General features: G+C 42.0%; 1 protein-coding gene across 1 annotated transcript; it reads right to left on the bottom strand.

The window, feature by feature from the left end:
* Nucleotides 1-1,359: 1,359 nt before the first annotated feature.
* On the bottom strand, nt 1,360-5,039 carry igfbp6a (insulin-like growth factor binding protein 6a). The gene is made up of 4 exons (XM_072666159.1): nt 4,712-5,039; nt 3,494-3,528; nt 2,140-2,259; nt 1,360-1,616 (listed from the first exon to the last, which is right to left on the bottom strand). Exons 1-4 carry the CDS (start codon nt 5,037-5,039, stop codon nt 1,503-1,505), a joined length of 597 nt encoding a protein of 198 aa, XP_072522260.1. The 3' UTR covers nt 1,360-1,502.
* Nucleotides 5,040-21,821: the final 16,782 nt, after the last annotated feature.

Here is a 21,821-nt window from a genome sequence, read left to right as displayed (position 1 = left end):
GGCTAAAAATTGGCTTAGTTAGCTCAGTTCTCAGCTATCCAGAGCAATTCCAGTAATCTAGTTCATGACTTTAGAGAAAGTTCAAGCTGAAGAATCTCTGGAAACATAAAAATATGAAACTGCAAGATCTAGAACAACATAATAGAACTATATATGTGGTTCTAAGAAGTTCTCATCCATTAACTGGGTCCATGTTTACATTTTGAGAAAATACTGTGGGTCATTTGACTTACATGTGACTCTCTCTCTCTCTCTCTCTCTCTGTCTCTCTCTCTCTCTCTCTATCTCTCTCTCTCTCTCTCTCTCCCCACAGGTCACAACCCAACACTGGGAGGCTTTATAGCCCTCTAGCTCACGCTCAGGATTGGGCTTTCGAGGAAAGAAATATGCTGAAACATTGCTGTGAGAATGAGATGAGGTCAGACACTGATGCTGGGTGACGTTTTACCACCACAACTCATCCCAAAGGTACTTGATGGAGGTACTAGCCTGGTGACCTTGAGGTCAAGTGCTCTCAGCTTCTGCAGAGCAGCCCGTACTACTGGTCAATGCTTTTCTATGGAGATTATAAGTGGAATGGGAGTCTGGTTACATTTGGATGTTCTGTGTTATTACAGTATGTTGTGTATATACTCATTATAGTGTCTAACACGAGTAACACATTACAGGAAACACCACCAGTCTTCTCAGCATCTTTCATTACAGCGCTTTATTGACATTTACGTCAGAATTAAACATAAAAATAGTGACATCACCATGAATATTTTCACACAAGAGGAGCTGGACCATCAATTATTGGACATCACAGACTGTAGTTCCTTTTTAGCACTTATTCCATCCCCCAAAGCTGCGATTTCGATTTTAGAAAAGATAAATAACAATGTCAAACGTGTAAAAAAGGAAAGATCAATAAATAAATGTCTTGATTTTAATTTAGGAATACATATTTTATGAAAATAGGCTATACAAAGCTTCTGTCATCTGTAAAACCGAGAATAATAGTGCGTATAAAAGTCAGTGTATTATATAGAATGCATTAAATATATGTACATATACATCAAACATCGCGTAGGCCTAATTTTACGCCTGTGAGAGGAGGTTGTCAGCCATATTTTAAACTGTAGAGCAGTATTCAGAGGCCCTGTAACCTCGGACTGAGCGAAACCACACCTCCAGTCCAAAACTGCATACATGGGCCAGGGTTATTATTATTATATTATATTATATATAAATATTAAGTACCATTTCTATGGTCTTTCTCCACTCCTAAATGAATGATCTGAACTGATCAGTTGAAATCGTCTCTAAGAAATGGCTTATTAACATGCCTCCCCTAAAAAATGTGAACATGTACACTTATTGAAGTCTGCTGAACCCACTAGGGGGCGTCATAGGACCGTTAAAGAAACACAGGCTTACTATCTGGTTCAACATGTTGCAAGAAAGACACCCGTCTCATCATCTTTACATGAAAGTCCTTAGTCCTGGCTGCCCTGTAGTCCTCAGGCGCTGCTGCAGGCCACAGACCCGTCCTCTCTGTGCCGGGAGGGAGTTTTGCTGCCCTTCTCGTCCACACACCAGCACTGACCACGCTGCATGCCCCGCGATGACCGGCACTGTGACAAGGATGGGAGAGAGAGAGAGAGAGTTTACCCAGAGTTGTGTGTCAGTGATCAGTTCTAGGAAAGGAGTGTAGACAACTCTGAGCTATGGTGCAAAAGTTAGAGCACCCCTGTTTAAACTGCATGTGTATAAATTTGGCTTTGCTCAGGAGGCCGGCAGTGGCAGCTTAGCTGATCAGGGTATTTAACCCACAACCTTGTGAGTCATCATCCAATGGTCTCTCATCACTGAGCCAACACAGAACCCAATCATGATGTTAGACTGTGATCCAAAAATCTAGAACCCAAGGCTCACAATGAGGATGTCAATGAGGGACCTGAACATCTAGAAGTCTTTTTTTTCTCTCGCATAATTAATGAGCAATAAGCTTTAGAGAAATGTATATTTTCGGACCACCACTGTTGGCCCCTTTATCATAAAATCTTCAGCAGCTGCAGCTTTGTTTGTCTGGGTTGATGTTCTGTGACTGAAAAACGACGAAACATCACGACTCTGACAGTGTTGCTGAATCCTGACCTGTTTCCTCCTGAAGAAGCCCTGCCGGTCACAGTTGGGGATGTAGATGTCCTGGTCTAGCTGGATAGCTGTGAGGTCGATTCCCTGGAGCACAGTGTTCAGCAGTTTGCGGCAAGGGCCCTTCAGAAAGAGGGAGGGAGGGAGAGGGAGTACGGTCAGTCCTGAATTTCTATACAGTCCTGAAACGGGTTCTTTGACTGGTCGCAATAGTGGAACCCTGATCGTTTTTATAGTTTAAACAGGCAAAGAACCATTTAGGTCTTCAGATGCTTCTTAGAATTGTCATAGCTCTATACAGAACCATCGTTTTCGCTAAAGAACCCTTAAAGAACTCTTAAGGAACCCTTTTTGAGAGTGTGAAATTGCACTCTTAAGTATAAAGCTGCCAAAACCACATTTCTGGAGTGAAGCCATTGGCCTGTGGTTCCACTTTTGATTTCCTCAGAGGGGAACGGTTCATTTGACAGCAGTGTTTGTAATTGACACTTGTCAGAGGCCTTTTAAAGTTTAAGGAACCTCCAATTAATGTAAAGGTTCTAGGAAGAGCCCTTAAATTAGGTCTCTTACACTTTAAAAGGTTCTCTCTTTTGTAAACGTGGCTCTTTATGGTCCAAAAGTGGTTCATCTGTGCTACCTTTTTTAACCAAAAGAGAGTTCTTCAAGGGTTCTTTAGTAAAGCAGTGCTCAAATAGAACCATGGCAACTTAAATAAATGTTTGAGTGTTTAAAGTTTGCATATTTTTTAATGGCTAAAGTGTTATTCTATACGATGGAGGATTATATTTATATTATATTTACGTTTACGGCATTTAGCTGATGCTCTTCTCCAGAGCGACTTACAAGGTGACTCGTATTACAGAGGTGGGCCACTGTAGTGTTGGGAGTCTCACCCAAGGACTCTTATTGGTGTAGCGCAGCATAGTCACCCAGACTGGTATTCGAACCCTGGTCTCCTACATGGTGTTGTAACTCAATGGTAGGTAGTGGTGTTATCTGTTGTGCTTACATACAACAGACGGTTTTACAAAGAACTTATTCAGGTACCACTAAGCTGGGTTCTGTAGGACTGTAGAAAGGTTTTTGGTAATACGTAACCTTTTCCACTCAGAGGTACTCACTTAGCAAAATAGTTCTAGACAGTACTAAGGGTTATTTGACTCATAGTGGAATCCTTTTTGCTGGTATATGGAACAATGTAAAAATGTTCTTTAACCAGGTCTTTGTACATGAAGAACTGCTTAAACAGGCTTAATATGTACAACCCAGCTTTACTAAAGAACCCTTGAAGAACCAGAGTTTTAGACCTCTTGTCTAATGGATGAACTGCACCATTCGACCGAATTCGAACTCTTACCTTTTCCGTGTTCTCGCTAAACGGAGGCCGGGACTCTGAAAGCAGAACAGAAACATGGTTCATTTTGGAGAACACTCAGATCAGCTGAGAGCAGCTGAAACTAATAAACTAGAAACTAGATTAAAATCTCATTTATAATAAATATCATAATTAATATCCATATAATTTGGTATTGAAATTGAAATACATTTCATTTATCTCATACTTCACATGTGCTGGATTGAGTAAAATGTATAATTCACTCATACTGAAGAGGTAAGTTTACACTCATTTATAACTATGAGGTTAAATTCAGGCTGTATTTTCAATTCTTTGATCCAGACCTCACATCTCGCGAGCCAGAACATCCACAAAACCAGTTTCAGCCAATTATCCTCTGAAAAGGACAATGAAAATCTTAAAGCTTGGACAAATGACCAGGATCAATCACCACTAACCAATCACCAGTAACAGTTCTGGCCAGGTATAAGCTTATATGTGGGTCTGAAATATTTACCAATATTGGTTATTAGGTTCCAATATGTTGATAATAGATTATACTATTCTATGTTGTAATATTTATACATTATAAAAAATGAGTTAGGTTCTATACTAATATATATAATACTAATAATACTTTGAAAAGCTTCACCTTAAATTCAAAATGAAATTAAATGATTAAATGAATCGAACTAAAATAAGTACGTCAGAACAGTTACAGCAAATCCCTGCTGTAACAGTTTTCGATCCAGACATTTAAGCAAAGTCAGGAGCTTCCAAGTGGAGTGACTGTCTAAGCGTTCAGCACCCATGCATTTGCTCCTTAGTGATGCTGCAGCCTGGTGAACCCCTGTGATGGAGTTGCAGCTGGTGAGGAAACTGGGTGGAAAGCTGAGACGTGATTCAGGAGAACTTTTGACTGAACTAAGAGAACTCCAGTGTCCTCAATTTGAGTTACGTAATAAAAACAACTGTTTAATTAATGAATAATTAATTATTAGTCTTGTAAATTACTTGTAATTTAGATTTCATAATGAACATCTTACAGCTTTTCTACATTTTCTAATAATTTGACTGGGTCATAAATAGAACACAGATCACCAGGTTCTGATTTATTTTTTTTCTAAGAACATTGGTCTCGGCCTTTAGTGCTGAAGCTCCCATTTGATGTCATAATTACTTACAATGACTTGAAAATTATTTTAATAATTTCTGAACACAGGCAATTCTCCTGCTTACCTTTTGCTGGGGTGGGCTCCATGCTGCTCTTGATGGTCCTGCAGACCCCTCTGCCTTGAAGCAGCGCCTGAAGAGGACTCTGGTCCCCTTCTGGAGGCATGCAGCGAAGGCCCCTTCCACACGCCAGAGTGTAAACCCCACATGGCTCTCCCAACGCCAGCATGGCTGTGCTCTCCTCCCTCGACGGAGGCACGGCTACGTGGCCCTTCATGACCCCCGAGGAGCCAGGGTTCTTCCTGAGTCCGGCTTGAGGGCCTAAGGAGTAGCAGCTGTACAGGTTGAGCTGTATGGTGAGCAGAAGCGTCAGCATGTCGTGAAGGGAAGGCATGTCTTCCAGCTGCGTGTTCCTGTAAGCGATAGCCTCGGGAGCTTCAGTGCTCTGAGCAGAGCGCACCATGCACCGGCGAAGCGGAGATAATGACTAACCAGCCTGCATCCCCAACTGCTTTTAAAGGCCTGAGATGTTGAGGTAGGAGGGAGTTCCATGAGAGGTGGCATGGTGACACGTAGAGGTGGAGTTACACAACTGGAGGCAATCGAACATGAAATTCCCTCCCTTTTTGTTTGCATCACCCTCCGACATGCTCTTCTCTCCACTCATGATTTATGGAGCTGCAAGTGTTTAACCCGTGTTTGGATTGGTAGTATCTGCTGGAAGCCATCTGCAGTTTGGGTGTGTTGAACTGTTCTGATTTACAGGCTTTGAGATTACACACGTAGACGAAACACACACTTTTATATAAGGTGAGGTGAGTTCCACTGACTGTTCAAATTCAGACTGGGGTTTGGTGAGACACACTCGGTTCTAGATAAGCTCCCTCAGGCAGAGCTGGAGTTCTACAGCAGAAGCAGACGTCTGAAGCTCTAATAAAAGCTCCTCTTCACCTAATGGTGAGGAAGACGCTGCCTGATGCCTGAGACCTGATGCTCTACTGTAATTGAATCTCCTCACTGATGTCGCTGCATTTTCCTGCGCTGTAATGAAGGTGATCTAACAATGCCCAATATTAGATAGATTAGATTAGATTAGATCTTTAATCTGTCTGACTCTCCTTTTGAACAGCAAACTCATATATTTATCGTTTTTCGGATCCGATCCAAACTGCAGTCTGACTGAACTCTGAAACATTGCTTTAGGAAAAAACACAGCGCATCCAACAAGCAGAGCCTCGCCCATCTTTCACACAGCAGTAAAACCATGGTAGCTCACAGAAAGCTCTGCTGATGGATTCTACTCTTCTACACACACTGGCCTATTTTACTGTGTGCAGTGTGACCATGCAGGGAACACACACTCAACCAGTGCAGTTCCATTCCACCTCCACTAGGGGGCCTGCAAAAAGAGCCTACAATCCTTTCATGGCAGGCGGATACGTGCAGGACATTGAGTGGCAAAGTAATCTCACCTAATGGTTATGAAGACACTGCCTGATGCCTGAGACACTGCCAATAGAATAGGACTCTCTGGAGCAGATCAACATCATGAACCTATCGGCACCAAGCTGCCTAATAATGCCAGGCGTGGGCTAGTAGAGGGGTATAAAGCCCCCCAGCATTGAGGAGCTGTGGAGCAGTGGAAGAGCCATGATGGTGGTGGAGCTCCATCCAGTACTTTTGGATGGGATGAGTTGGGGTGGTGACCTTCTTTTTGCTGAATGCAATCAAATTTTGTAGAAAGCCTTGTTACTCCAGCTTGACTCTTTTTAATACCCTTGATTTCAGAAGAAACGAGCAGGTGTCCCAATACTTTTGTCCATTGTATATTATATCCATGACTAGCTTAAGGCCTTCGTACAGAAAGGTCAGATGTGTTTGGAGTCTGATCTCTTTCACTAAAGCAGATGTTCAGACGACCCTCAGGTGGGTCCGATCTGCTCATCAGAGGCTTTTACAAAAACCTGTGGAGTCCATGCAGCCTGAACGCTGGGGGAAACACCACCAAATATGGAGAAATTCTCCATATTTCTCTCAAACTTGCCGAAAAGAATTTGCTACCTTTGTGCAACAGCAGTCTGTAGCGACCCAGCTCTACCCCTGTGACGCTGCATAGTCATGTGTGTGAAGTTCACTGGAATGTACAGTCATCCATTATGGCTGTGACACGTGCTTCTACAATGTGTTGGGGAGGCAGTCATCAATGGCTGTTTGTGTCTGATGTTGTCATGGCAGGGCAGGGTTTATTAGCTGCAGGAGGAGTCAGCGTGTGTCATTTACGGGGGAAGCTGAATTTGGCGTGTCACGACATGTTTCATGCCCTTAGGAGGCGCTGTACCGGAAGTAGCAGCTAATTGTTACACAGTATCTTGGAGTGAAACAGCAATGCGGGATTTTGCAGGCGGTATCAGGCAGCTGAAACAAGGTGAAATGTACAGTCAGATAATAATCCATAAGTATTTGGATATTGACACATTTTTTGTAATTTTGCTTCTCATAGTAAGCAATCAAGGTGTGATTGAAGTTCTGACCGTCAAGCATTTAGCAATTACAGCCGTTTTGACATAGGCCCTCCATTCTCACAGGCTTAGAAGTAATGGGCTTGTAAGTTGTAAAGACTAGGCGTGGCCCGAGCCCACATTTTTCCGTGACAGATTAAGGACATAACTGGTCTGGAGTTGACTGCAAGTGTTGAATTTTTGGCTTTGGTAGCAGTTAATTTGATGGGAACTCTCAACATGTGGTCCAAAGAGGTGATGATGCATGTGAAGGAGGCCGTAATTAGGAGGCACAAGCAGAGCAAACCTTTGGGATTGGCCAAATCAACAATTTGGTTTATTCTGGAAAAGACGAAACCCAGCCATCTCGCTCATGTGGGGTTCATGTGGGTGGGACGTATGCTGGGCTCCAAGTGGGCTTGGGCTCTGAGTGAGTTTGTACATGTGCTGTTACTGGGACCCAGAATCCATATCTGGGGCCAATATGCAACCTGAGGACAAAACATTCTGATTCCTAGTTGGGCTACCCATACAGGCCCCACATCCGGCATACCCATACACATCCAGCTACCCATACAGGCCCCACATCCGGCATACCCATACACATCCAGCTACCCATACAGGCCTTACATGGACATGTTGGCAGGGAAAGCACTGGTGAACTCAGAATTCTTACATTGGTCAAAAAAAATATTTTACAACAATCTGTTCAAGTCCAGAACACTCTCCATGAGGTGGACATGACTTTATCATCAAAGGAAGTACAGTGGATTTAATGTAAGATGCAAACCACTGGTAACCCTCAAGAACAGAAAACCTCTAAAAATGTCTGGAATGAGTCTGGATCTGGAATAAGATTCTTTGCACAGATGAAACCGAGATTAACTCCAGTTTGGAGAAGGAAAGGAAGGGTTCATGATCCGAAATACACCTAGCGTCTGTCAAACTTGGTGGAGGCACTGTTAAACTGGCATGGGCACGTTTAGCTAGTCAGCTGGGTCACTGGTGGAATTCTGATGTGGACAGAGCTCTACTACATCTATGGAGTTAAAATGTACAAATCACAGTAAATTTGATATTATTGTTCAGGATTTTCACTGAAATGAATGGCACAGATATTTTATTTGAACTGATACTGTACCAGTGTCACAAATCAACCCATTAAAATACACAGCAGCTCAAAATAGCTTTTGGTGCCACTTATTTTCACAGATTTTGTTAAAAAACAACAGAAAAAAATTATTTCAGTGTGAATAAAGGTATGAAAAATAATGTGCAAAAGTTTGAGCACCCCTGTTGAAATTGCATGTTGTTTTAAGTGTAAATAAGTGAACAAATCCTCTACAGCAAACTTAAAGATGATTATTTTCTGCACATTTCAGACATATTTTTTTATTGATTTTTGGAATGTAACATATTGGGAAAAATAAAACATACATGTTAAAATGCTTTGGATTGTAAAACTTTACCATCCAATCCGGCTCTGTGTCATACTTCCCTATGGTTCTACAAGGTAGTGTTAGTTGAGCATAAATGGGTTAATTCCTGGTTATCTGGTGGGCTGACGTGTAACATGTTGTGGTTTTGAGCTGCTGAGAAACAGCTTATCTGAATCCTCAGCAGCTCTGTGGGCGATAGATCCACATTTCTCATTTCTTTCTAGGGTTCTCTGGCTTCGCTTACAGGCCGTACAAGCCAAAATAAGCCCATTTGCCATCACTCTCACACGTTCATAAGCACGGCGCTCTGGAGAAGTTTCCAACTGATCCACCCCAGCAACGACTTTCTGTTTTCAGAGGCGGCGCATTAATCTTATTCCACCCACCCTGTCCACATCCCACTTCCAAACGCTCCTCTTTACGTTGGCACAGCCTCCCTTCATTTCTACATTTGTGCAATAAAACATAAATATAAGCCGTCCTGAGAACATTCTGAATTATTTACGCTTATTGGCCTCGGGGCAGGATGACACCGACTGTCTGTAGATGTTATATTTACTTCCTGTCTTCTTTATTTCCCCTCCTGATGGGCCGTGTGAACGCCTCGCTGCAGAATTTCCCAAAGGGGACAACGCAGACGTACATTAATGTATCTTTAAACACGTCCAAGATTTAGGTCTTCTAATTCCTACCTCTTTTGGCCAGAGAGATAAAAATGGCTTGGAGAGAGACAGATGTTGAACAGTGCTGAAAGATCCAATTGTAATCGAATTGGCCTGTGGATACACACCCAGTTATGATTAAGGGCATGCTGTGGCTTTGGATCTGCGTACTGCATTGAATTTAGCCCATAATTGAATATAAATAGCCCATTCAAATGAGTAGTATTATGCACCAAGTGCCTGTAAAACATAACTTAATGCTCTGCACTGTATGAGTTTCTAATTTCAGCCCATTTTTCAGGCCGGTGGGGAATCCTCAGAGCCTTCTAGGCCTTCAGAGAAGTTCTTTAGATGTCTGGGAACTAAGAAATCCAATAAGATATACAAGTGATCTGTGTCCAGTGATTTAATAGAATCATAAAGTATGTAGTGTAGGACTCTTATTGGTGTAGCGCAGCATAGTCACCCAGACCAGGAGTTGAACCCCAGTCTCCCACACGGCGTGGTAGCTCAGTGGCAGGTAGTGGTGTTATCTGTTGCACCACACCAACCACTTGCTCTGGTTAGGTCTTCAATAGCAGAACTGAAGACTGTACATATCAGATTAACCACCTAAATAGTCCGGAAGAAAGGAATCAACCAGTCATGTTCACACTAGACCTGTCACTCTAGACCTGTCACACTAGACCTGTCACACTAGACCTGTCACTCTAGACCTGTCACACTAGACCTGTCACTCTAGACCTGTTACACTAGACCTGTCACTCTAGACCTGTCACTCTAGACCTGTCACACTAGACCTGTCACACTAGACCTGTCACTCTAGACCTGTCACACTAGGCCTTCTGCCTGGTTCTAGATAGTTCTAGATACTCTGAATGAGAGCAGGAATGTCTTCAGGTTTCTGTCAGTTGTTCGAAATACAACCTCAACTATGTCTTTTACAAGCTTTAAATGTGTGTGTTCCTTCTAGAACAGCCAGAAATGTCCATTTGAGGCTATGTTAGCTTAGCTAACACACAATCAGAGTTTTTATAGAGATGCTATCAGGAGATAACATTATTGCATGGGCCTAACATGAGTTCTAATAGTCATGGTTCACCGCTGTTTATGTTAATACCCTTTCTTCTAATATAGAAACCTGAATATCGTGATCACCAGCTTCATCTTTTACATTGATTTACATTGATTTTCATTCATAGCGCAAGCTATTTTATATTGCATCGGCACTTGTAGTAGGTTTTGGAACAATTCAAATCCATTTATTTCACCCACATAGACCCACACAAACACACCCGCCCACCTACCCACACACACACTTTCGGCGTGAGTCATGGGTCGGGGCTTAATGGCCTCTTGTTTCTTTGTTTTTAGGAACTTTGCTCTTGATCTGTCACTACGCTGATTTCGCCTCCGCAATGATGTCATAATTAATTCCCCCCAGTAGGAAAACGGGCACTACATCACGAGTGTCCATGAGTGACAAAGGGAAAAATTAGCTAGGCCTTTCCCCCCACTTGAGTTGATGTTTGAACTCATTCTGATATCCAAGGAAACCATAGTGCCATAGATGTGATATATCCACAGAACCTCAACTGTTCCATCATTGTTTACGTGTGTTTGCCTGACAGTGAAGTGTCCCTATGAAGGTCGTTTGTGTAAATGTTGTTGGCAACCAGCAGCCCACCTGCACCTCTATGTTTGCAGGCCCCTATGCAGACTAGAGAGTCAGGCTCTGCACCTGCATTTTCCACCTGGGATTACGGCACTCCTTTGAGGGATAGGTGGTGATCTTATACAGTTTTGGAGGAACTTTGTCATCGCTGCAAGGAAAGCATAACCATGCAGTGATTATCAGTCACCTGTGGCTGAGGGCTTTGTAAACTACCTCATAGGCATAGACAGTGGAGCTACAGTGGACTGTTTCTTGAGAGTTTGGAAGAACTTTAAAGATGGAAATACCATTTCTGCCATTTATTTATATAGTATAACTTATCAACCAGTACTTTGGGTCCAACTGAACATTCCCAAAATCTCCAGCTCACATACACATCATATTCCTCAAACCAGGTGTGAGATCTTCACACTTGACTCATTAACATTTTCGTTAATGGTCAGGACTTGCATTTCTAAAAGCATCTTCGCTCGAGCGACGTTGCCAGTTAAGATAACCTGGTCATATGCCATCACTGGCCGTTTGGACAGACGCATAGGTCATAAACATAGGGATGTTTACAGCTATAAGGTCAAAGTGAACAGTGGAGCCTGACCAGTCACCAGTCAGTTTAGCAGTGGGGTCAGGAGCCTTACCAGCAGAGGGCCACTTTGAGGCCACTGTTGAGATAGTCCTCTAACAATGGTATGTAAAACAGAAACTGATTAAATGAACCTATTAAAACAACAGAACTCCTCCTATAACCAGCGATGAGAACTCAGGAGTATTAGATAGTCCATAAAGAATGACCAGGTATTCATAGTGTCCAGCAGCAGCAGTGCTGGAGGCATTTTCCCTATTATTCACAGGCCAAGTGGACGTTTTTCTTTGAGGGTCGCAGTATGGATTAATGCGTTGGTCTTCAACATTCTCTGCAGTAGGTTATATCTGTGGATTGCCAAATGGCTTAGTTGTTCCAGGCACAAACAACTGCCCTGGCACGGCAGCTCTGTCTGCAGGAAACCATTGGCTAAGATGGTGCAGAAAGCAGACTCATTCCATCCACTACCAACAGAAAAGGTATGCAACAGGAGTGGAGAAGAACAACCCAATCTTTCCTTTTACAGGAAAACAACTCCAATATGACCCAACAGCCATAATCCAGTTCTCGGGTTATGAAAATATTATCCAAGCCATAAGTTCCCTGGAGGACCTCCTACCCAGCATGTTTTGGTGTTTCCCTTCTCTAACTTCAACTCAGGAAGGGTTTGTTAATGAGAGGATTAGTTGGAGCAGGTGTGTTAGAGCAGGAACAGCACTGAAATGTGCAGATCTGGAGATATTTTAGGACCACAGATGGGAAACACTGACTGACTAGGCTATGGAAGAAATGCACATTTCCTCTAGAAGGAGGAGGTCTGCAAGGAACTGGAACTGGAGTGGCTAAGCATTTACACACAGTCTCTGGGTTACTTGAACACTTCTTCCTCTGACTGAAATCTGCTTTGAGCTTGGGAAATGAGCTGTATAACATTATTTTATAAGTATTATTATCATCATTAGCCCAGGGGTGTAGATATGGCACAGCTTCAGCAGTGAAGGCTACAGTTGCTGAGACTGGATGGCAGGAGTCCTGAAGTGAAGTGATGTCAGGCAGAGCTGGACCAGAAAGTGCATGTATAGTCTCAGAATAAAGATAAAGTTCAAACCATGCTTGATGTCAATCTAAGTTTTTTGATGAAAATCCAGCTTTGATTTCAAACCAAACAAAATTCGACAAAGTAGAGACGGATGTCAACTGAAAGTTGTTTTTGAAAGATCTGATCTGGCTTTGATTTCCAACCAAAATTCAACAACTGTCCAATGTTCGAGCTTGATATCAACCCAACATTAGTTTTAGATAAATATCTGACTTCCGAACAAAACCAAGCTGGTCTAGCTAACATTGGGGCTTGATGTAAAACCAACCCCCTTTTTTGTTGAATATCTGATTTCCAACCAACACATATATATATAACATCTGTCCAACATTTGAGGTTGATACCAATTTAACTGTCTTAAATTTTTTTTTAAGATATCAAACATTGATTTTCAAGAAAAATTTTATGTCCGTCCAATGTTCTAGAATTCAGTGTCTAATTAGCACTTGAGCTTGACATAAAATCAAATTTGGTTTTTGATTTCAAACCAAAATGTTACATTTGTCCAACATTGGAGGTTGATGTCAACGTTTTTTTTTTTTTATTGTTTTTATTGAATATTCAATAATTATCGGATGATTTCCAATCAAAGTTCAATGTCTATCTTATGTTGGGGCTTGATGTAAAACTAGCTTTGACTTTGACGGCTTTAAATATCTGACTAACTCAACATAGTTTTTTGATATACATCAAAGATTGATTTTCAACTTTCCCAGTTTAACATCTGTCTGATGTTGGAGCTTGATTTCAGCTCAACTGGTAATGTCACTTCCAGAATCCAATGAATTCATCCAGAATTCAATGTCTATCCGACACTGATGTCAATGTGATGTCATTTTTTGATAGATATCCAAGTTTGCTTTCAAACAAACCAAAATTGAACATCTATGTAATGTTGGAGCTTGATTGAATGTCAGTCCATTGTTGTTGTTTTTTTGACGTCAACAAGATTTACATTTTCAAAAACAAATATCCAACGTCTCTCAAACGTCTTACCTAGTGATGTCCAGGTTGTCTTTAGGTGGGTTTCACTACATAAATCTGCCCTGTTTCCCACACAAACATGATGATCAGCTCAGATCAGAAGCGTTTTGGGAATCTGAATCATACCCGTGTAAACAATAAAGACAGAGCATTGTGTCGCTGACCTCACTGTACAAAGCAGTACTGTAGCTCCGAGTGCGTCATCCAACATACTGCGAACTGCAGGATATCATGTCACAACTGGAAAGATAGCGATCAATGTTTCCAGTAAAAAACAAGTTTTCGGGATGCGGTCGGACACCCCCGGTGATAACAGTCTGGTTACAGTGAACGATGCACTGGGAAAAAGAATTAGACCTTTGTTGGGGGTCTCTCTTACTGAAATGATTTGGTGTGTCACACCACAAATCAGTGTTACAACTTGCCCGCCCTTCCTTTCTGTTTCAGTCGTGTCACTCCTCCACGCCAGAGATTTATGGCGAAGGTCTGGCCAGCTGATTCTGTCGCAAATAATGTGGAGTGGAGGTCTGACTCAGAAAGGAGAAAGGGTGGATTAGAGGGAGCACCAGCACAGCTGAATGGCTTGAAGCGAAGCTGCTTGCATACCCAAGCCAGTTTGAGGAGTAATTACTGCATTCTTCCCTAAATCCCCTGATCTGTGTCTTACACACACTTACACACACACACACACACAAACCCAGGCTAGACCACAGTCCTGAATTACTTTGATTCATCTCATCTCAGAAGCACCAGGCATACAGTCACTTAAATAACCGGGTACACACCTTGGCATACGTAACGTAAATAAGGGCAGACCTCGGCCCTCATTCTTCAGTAAAGTGCCTTTTGTTTATTGTGTTTTGAACAGATCAGTATAAAAGATAACTTTTTTTAACCTCAACTGCTGGTATTTTTGGACCACAGAAGACGAGCAGGCCTCGGTTTTTGATCGCCTGGATTAGACGTCTTTGTTCTAACAATCTGACGGTTTTTAGTATAAAACAAAGACAAATACATCAGATCTAGGAAACAGTTCAGGTAGGATGACACTCAGCCTTCTATGAAAAATGGGAATTTAGACCCCACACTCACAACTGATTGGGTGAAATGCCTTTTTAATGGAGACAAATAGTAACAGTTTAAAATAGTTTAATGAGTTTAAAAATATGAATCTCTGAAACAACAACTTTACAGGAGAAGCGAAACACGGCTTAACTTTCTATTGCAGTTAATGTAAAATATTTTATTCGAAGTAATTTCAGAGCATTTCTATTGGTCCATTCATCAGGAAATTTGGACACAATGCAAAGAACAACTGCCAGATTCACATAATGTCAAAAAATAAAAAATGTAGATTTTTTTTGCATTACTTAAAATGGTAAAAATGATCTTAGCAACAACTTTGCATGTCATAAGCAAAAGAAAAGATCAGAAAATTTCCAACCAAAATTCAACAACTGTCCAATGTTCGAGCTTGATATCAACCCAACATTGTTTTTTGATGAATATCTGACTTTGGTTTGAAGCCCTTCCGGCTTCAAGTACGGCTCGGCTCGACCTGCCATCCCTCAAAATCCACGGAAGACGAGCATCCAGACTTTTTTCTGTCCTGCACCGAAGTTGTGGAACGAACTTCCCCTGGGTGTCCAACGCTCGCTGTCTTCAAACCCAGACTGAAGACCCTCCTCTTCTGAGAGTACTCAGGCGAAGAGAAGAGTATTATGGTCTCCTTACTGATTTGTGTTTGGTAGAGTCTAAGATTAGAATTTTAGTCTATTTAAACTAGCTGAGGTTTTTCTTGGGTAAACAGCGTCTGGAGAAGAGCGTCTGCTAAATGCCTTAAATGTAAATGTAAATGTAAATGTTTCCAAACAAAAGTCTAGCTAACATTGGGGTTTGATGTACAACCAACCTGTTTTTTGTTGAATATCTGATTTCCAACCAACACATATATAACATCTGTCCAACATTTGATAATTGGTAAATGGTAATGGTAATTATCTTAGCAACCATTTTGCACGTCATGAGCAAAAAACTTTAGATCAGAAAAACATGCAGGTGTGTCCAAACTTGTGACTGGCACTGTATGAACAAGTGTTTTTTGTCCATGTGAGCTTAAGAAAGGTCAAGTCAAGTCAAGTCAAAATTATTTGTAAACCTTTTTACTACTGTTGTCGTCACAAAGCAGCTTTAATAATTAGTAATTAGTAAAAGAAAAAAGAGAAATAACTAGGGAAGAGATGATGGATCAAAGACCCCCAGTGAGCAGCCAACGGCGACAGTGGCAAGGAGAACCTCCCTCAGAGCTGGAGGAAGAAACCTTGGGAGAAACCAAGACTCACAAGGGGGACCTGACCCGTCATCCTCTGATCAGAACTATTTATTAATTATTGATAAAAATGACCAAACCAGGTATAACAGATAGTTAATAGTGGTGATATTAATAGTGCAGATAGTTAAGAGTCCATTTAAGTTTAACATGGTCATTAAACAGGTAGCAGTGGTAGGAGGGTGTGCCGCTGGTCTGGTATGGGTGGTGGTGGGTGGGGGGCCTGATGATTGGACTGGTAGGTGGCAGCTGGTCTGACGTAGGTAGAGGGGACATCAGCGGGCAATCTTCCAGCAGGTCGGGCTGGGTGACCATTTACTGGGAGAAGGTAAAGAGACAGAGTTAGTTCTGAGAGGATTTTATAGAGATCAGAGAATGTTGAGCAGTATCAGAGTCTGACGACTCCGGCAGATCTGACTATAACAGCCTAATTAAAAGGAGAGAGCCAGAAGGTAACACAGCCATCTGCTCCACCGTCCGTAGGTGTTATTGCTCATGTTTAATCACACCAAATATGAAGTTTCAGGAAAACCTTTTAGGAAAGACCTTGCAGATGCACTCATGAGCCGGACGTCCACCTCACTGCACGCTTGGAAGGAATGATGTGTCTGGAAGAGTTCACCTCGACCTGCAGCTCAGAGCGGTGTTGTAATTCTGCTCCACCTCAAGACCTGAAACAGTGAGGAGGCCGGGAGCTGATATCAGTGCAGTCCCTGAACTCTGCAGTGCACGTCTGCGTCAGCACGGGGTTAAAACCTTAAATTAGCTGAATGCGTTCATTATAGTGGACATACAGTGTAGATGTGTAGGCCAGTACGGCCTGAAAGAATTACTGTTGTGTCTCTGTAATAGGTTGGTGGGGGTGGTTGGTGGGTTGGGGGGGGGGGGGGGGGGGTGGGATGAGCTCAGCTAATGGACATTCCCTTAAGTAATTAGGGGAGCTTATCAGTCTTTTAATGAAAAACTAGCTGAGATTAGACGTCAGTGAGCCTCCCAATGTGGGCAATGCCACTGATTTCTTTGAATTATGGTCCGGAGTGAGATTCTAAAAAGCATCACAGCACGGCGATAGTGCTGTAATAGTTAAGAGGTTCCTGTGAGTCAGTAACAGAGCTGGGACGCATTAATGTAATGTAATGGAAAAGTGCAATCATTAATCTGTAGGATTGGATTTTCACTGATTAGCTCTGATTTATACTCCAGAATAATGTTTCGTACCATGCGTTCGCTCTCAGCGGTCAGATATGCTAAACTGTGTCCTGCTGAGCTGTTTAACAAACCCTCTAAGATCTACAGGAATGGGATTTACACAGCTGTGCTGCAAACATGCCCACAGTTATCAAGTTCCATTAAAATGCTATTTATTACTTAATTACTGCAGACTATTTCTTATCTGGCTGAAAAAATAAATATAATTATTTTTTCTAATAAACTCATAGAACTACAACATTTGACGATACCCAATATGCAACAGCTGTTTTAAGAAACTGAAAGGAATGAAATAATCATCATCAAATATCAATAAAACAATAGAATCAATAAAACCATCAGCTGGGGTGTCCACTGGCAGGTTATTCATTTACTCCTACTGTAAGAGCTGCAGATTACAGTTCCACTGCTGTATTCTGTTGTCATGTGGTCACAATGATATTTTATTATATATTAAAGGGGTTATAACTGACAGCTAAGTTGTGTATGAGTACATTATAAACTGTCATTATAGTGTTTACTTAAAACTGGGAAACTGCTGGCCTAAAAGTAAAGTAAAATAAAAAAGTTAAATTTATAAACTAAATGTAACTTAATCAACTCTTAATTGATAATAATTAACATAACAATCAGGTGAAATAATACAGGATGAGATGAATCTGGGTTCCACATAGGGGCCCGGCCCATTTCTATCTCTTAAAGCTCTTCACAGGGGTCATCAGGTCAGCAGTTGTCAGCATTTCATTGAATTAAACCCACGATACCCACGGAAGTCCATCAGCATTGAGGTCTAGCATTAATAATAGGGAAAGCAGTTTTTTTCTAATAATAATTCTAATAATTTATTGCTTTTTAATATTGATTTATTATACTTTGTATTTCTATATAACTCTGTAATAAGTTATTTATTAATATTTTGAGTATTTCCAAAATTGTGTAAAAAATAGGTTAGTTCACTTAACTTTTGATAATAAAGTATTGTATTTGTATTATGTAATATTATTAGTGTTATTAGTATCTTTAAAATAGTACATTAGCTAAATGTGAAGTACATGTGCATGGTTCTGTTAACTATATAATGTAACTCTAAGCCAGGTTTTCACCTTTTTTCAGTTAAAAGGTGTGTGTGTGTGTGTGTGTGTATGTGTATAAGAAGACAACACTTCCTAATGAAAAAAGGACTTTTATTTTGTATTCAGGCTCAACCTGCAGTTAAAGATTAAAGCAGTGAGAAATTTGTTCACTATTGTTCATCTAGAGGTCACGTGACCCGTTCTGCACAATCGGTATGACGGCACAGGCCTGTCTTGGCTCTGAAACGTCAGCTGGGCAGTTCTGCAGTGGAGCCAGTGATCTAACCCTATGCCATATGTCACCAAAACGACCCTCCCGAACCTTCAGAGCCTTCCGTAGAGCGTCACTCAGAACCGCTGAGCTGTAGGACACAGGATTCGGTGACCTCACGCAGGCCTGAGGTTCTAGACGGCCCAGGACAGATTTCGGTCACTCCTTAGAAACTGAGCTGAAACAACGTCGTCTTATTCTGGAGATGGCACGTACCAGTAAACACACACACACACACACACATACAGGCGTATACACGCTCATAATCAGGGATCGTACACACTGCCAGAGATGTTATGATCTGCTCGTCTGGTTTCTGGCCGGGGTTAAAGGGTCAGATCTCTGGCTTTGAGTGACGCGCTAAAAGTGTGACACATACAGCAGTACTTTGTCTTGATTAATTCAAGCCATTATCTCATCAATCAGCGGTTCAGCGAAGGTCAGGAGGCCCCAGAGCCAAACATCTCAGAGCAGCAGCGCAGAGCTAGTAGCTTTGGCAGTCGCCCCGCGATGAACCGCCCACCTGAAGCCCTGGCATCCACTTTCTCTCATAAAACGCAGGCTACGATATTTGGTGGAGTGATAATCACAGAATGCCTGCCCGCCGTGGCGCAGCTGTTGCCAGGGCAGCGGGTCAACAAAACAGAGCAGCGTCCCGTCCACACCTTCCATCTGTGGTTAAGTTCAGAGACGGAGATTTAGGGATCTGTCTGCACGCTTGTGTGATGGCTCTGAAGGTTTCTGGGAAAGCCCAAATGGGAAATCAGGTAACCTTTTGCTTTTGGGAGGACAGAAAGGTGTGGTGAGCATTAATCAGGTCTCCCTGATGCTTCGCAACAACACAGACTGCCCAGGACTCCGGCACTTTAAAGAGGAGAGCGCAGGTGACCCTGAGGGCAGCATCTGACAACTGACGGACAGAGCAAAAACATTAGCAGCTCTGTTGACTTAACACTGCAGAAAATGACAGCTTGGCAGGTGGAATCATTGTCTATCTAGCTAATATATATCTAGTACAACTTACTGGGAGAACGTGAGGATATTATTTGACCTATTTCTGTCATTTTGCTTTAAAATTAATTTAAAAAATGACAGCAAGCAAAAACCTAGAAATAATCAAAGCACTCTTATTATCCTGTAATTAAACAGTTAAGACTTTAACACAGTCATTCAGAGTTCTAGATAAGCTCCCCCAGTCAGAGCTGGAGTTCTACAGTGGAGGTTCTAGATAAGCTCCCCCAGTCAGAGCTGGAGTTCTACAGTGGAGGTTCTAGATAAGCTCCCCCAGTCAGAGCTGTGGTTCTACAGTGGAGGTGAAGGGCAGCAGACGTCTAAAGCTCTAATAATAAAAGCTCCTCACAGAAAGTTCTTCACCTAATGGTGATGAAGACGCTGCCTGATGCCTGAGACACGGTTCTACCAGAGTTCTGAGAAGAGTTCTGCTCTAGAACCTGCTTTTAAAATCAGATCATTAAAATGGTGGAGGGATACATGCTGCAGGGTGTAGTGCGGCTACAGAAAGTAGTCCCTAAAGAAAACTGGATTAGTTCAGATTCTCCACTATTTTACCATCATCATCATCATCATCATTCCATATAAAACTCAGAAGACTCGTGGAGCTGCACTGGTGGGTTTGGAGTCGGTAAGTTATCTACAGTTAACCACAATTTCACACTGATAACGTTTATCTCAAACACTGAATTATAGAGAATCAGTGTAAATCCCTGTATAAAACTATAACGCTAATTAATTAAGCAGGTTTCGAGTGAACTCACTTTTTTTTGACACATTTTGGTAAATCATATAAATAAATGGATGTAACATGTTTGTTATCATTTTGACTTTGCGTTTCCTCACACAGTGCTATTTACGGATGGCTGTGGCATCGTTGTTGTTCAGGCTCACAGTCTTTAGATGACAGTAAAAGCACTTAGACAGTCACACCACCTGAAGTTACCTACATTTTTAGCTTTAATAAATTAAAACAAACAGAAGTTCATTGAACATCAGAAGGTAAGAAAGATTGCTCTGGTAGCCACAAATCAGTTTAGGCCATATTTATATTAAGCTCTTAAACAGCCTATGATACACCTTAGTGCGTGATAAGATTTATTTGATATGTTACTGTACTGACGGAGGCTTTCTGGCAGTTTAACTTCATTTATATAAATGTAAATTGAAATTACAGTGAAAAGATCGTCGTCAGACAGACGAGAGTAGAGCCCGGATGCAGTCTGAGTGAGACGGGCTGATTGTTGTGGTGCTTCTGCTGAGCACAAAGAGGAAAAGGGAGGTGGTGACAGGTTGTCACTGTACAGTAATTACGCTCATTCCTTCATCACGTTTTATTTGTTTTCCAAACAAAAAGAGAAGAGCGCTTTATTCCCTCGCTGGCATTCGCCCCGGGTCATGAACGCCACATGACACACATAATGAACAACAAGTGATGGGCAGAGCTAATCTTCACCATCACCATCACCTTCACCAGCTCTCCACCATTCCCGCCCTGCCCACTTCCGACTGAGAGGCTTAACACACACACACACACACTTGAGCCAGTATTTTTTAACCATCGTTTCTATTGACTAAACGCCATCAAGATATAATTATAATTAATTAGTTGATCCCTGAAGATTTCTGGAGAAAAAGCATGAGAATGGAGATATCCAGCATCCACTATTGGCTCAGGAGGCCCTGGTGTTGCCACAGCCATCCGTCCAGAAGTGTCCAGGAGTCCAAGAGAGCATGACTGTCCCCTCTTTCTCTCTCTCTGGGTGGGTAGTATGGTCCTCCCTTTCCTCTCGTCACTCAGCATGGGGGATGCTGGCCATAATTAGCAGTTATCTAATCCTCCAAAAAGAAATGGTACAGGTTTAATTCATTTAGTAATTTGCCACTGCGAGCCAGAAATGTAACGATCTTGACCTTGATCTTCTGATTTTTATGATGTCACCATGCATCAGATGGGTGGGGCAAACAATACACCCAGTCTAAATATTGAGCAGGTGCAGTATCTTCAAGCAATGATTGGACAGCTCAGTGACTGGCCCGGTGAACACTCCAGCAATAAAGCTTTCTCTGAGCGTTGGCATGGTTTCATGTTGTGAGAGTAAAAAAAACGTCTCAAGAACCTTCACCTGATGCAAAGGTTCTTCAGACATCTCTCTTACAAACATGGAGCCAACGGTGGTTCTTTAGTGCCATCACTCAAATAACCATTTTTTGAAAGGCCATGAAAAGGTCCAGGACCTCAGCTCGTACTGGCAGCTGCACCCTGAAGGCATCACAGTACACAACGATTATGTTCCACATGTCGGCCTAATTATGCCTGTAGGTGATGTCATAGAATCGGGGTTT

Source organism: Salminus brasiliensis, chromosome 21 (genome assembly GCF_030463535.1).
Source record: "Salminus brasiliensis chromosome 21, fSalBra1.hap2, whole genome shotgun sequence".
Taxonomy (NCBI): domain Eukaryota; kingdom Metazoa; phylum Chordata; class Actinopteri; order Characiformes; family Bryconidae; genus Salminus; species Salminus brasiliensis.
This window is presented reverse-complemented; position numbering and strand designations above follow the sequence as displayed.

Coding starts and splice junctions, on each gene's coding strand:
- igfbp6a (XM_072666159.1), bottom strand. CDS start 5,039: ATGCCTTCCCTTCACGACATGCTGACGCTTCTGCTCACCATACAGCTC. Junction 2,260..3,493: donor TTAGCGAGAACACGGAAAAG/GTAAGAGTTCGA, acceptor CTCTTTCTGAAG/GGCCCTTGCCGCAAACTGCT. Junction 1,617..2,139: donor GCTTCTTCAGGAGGAAACAG/GTCAGGATTCAG, acceptor TCCTTGTCACAG/TGCCGGTCATCGCGGGGCAT.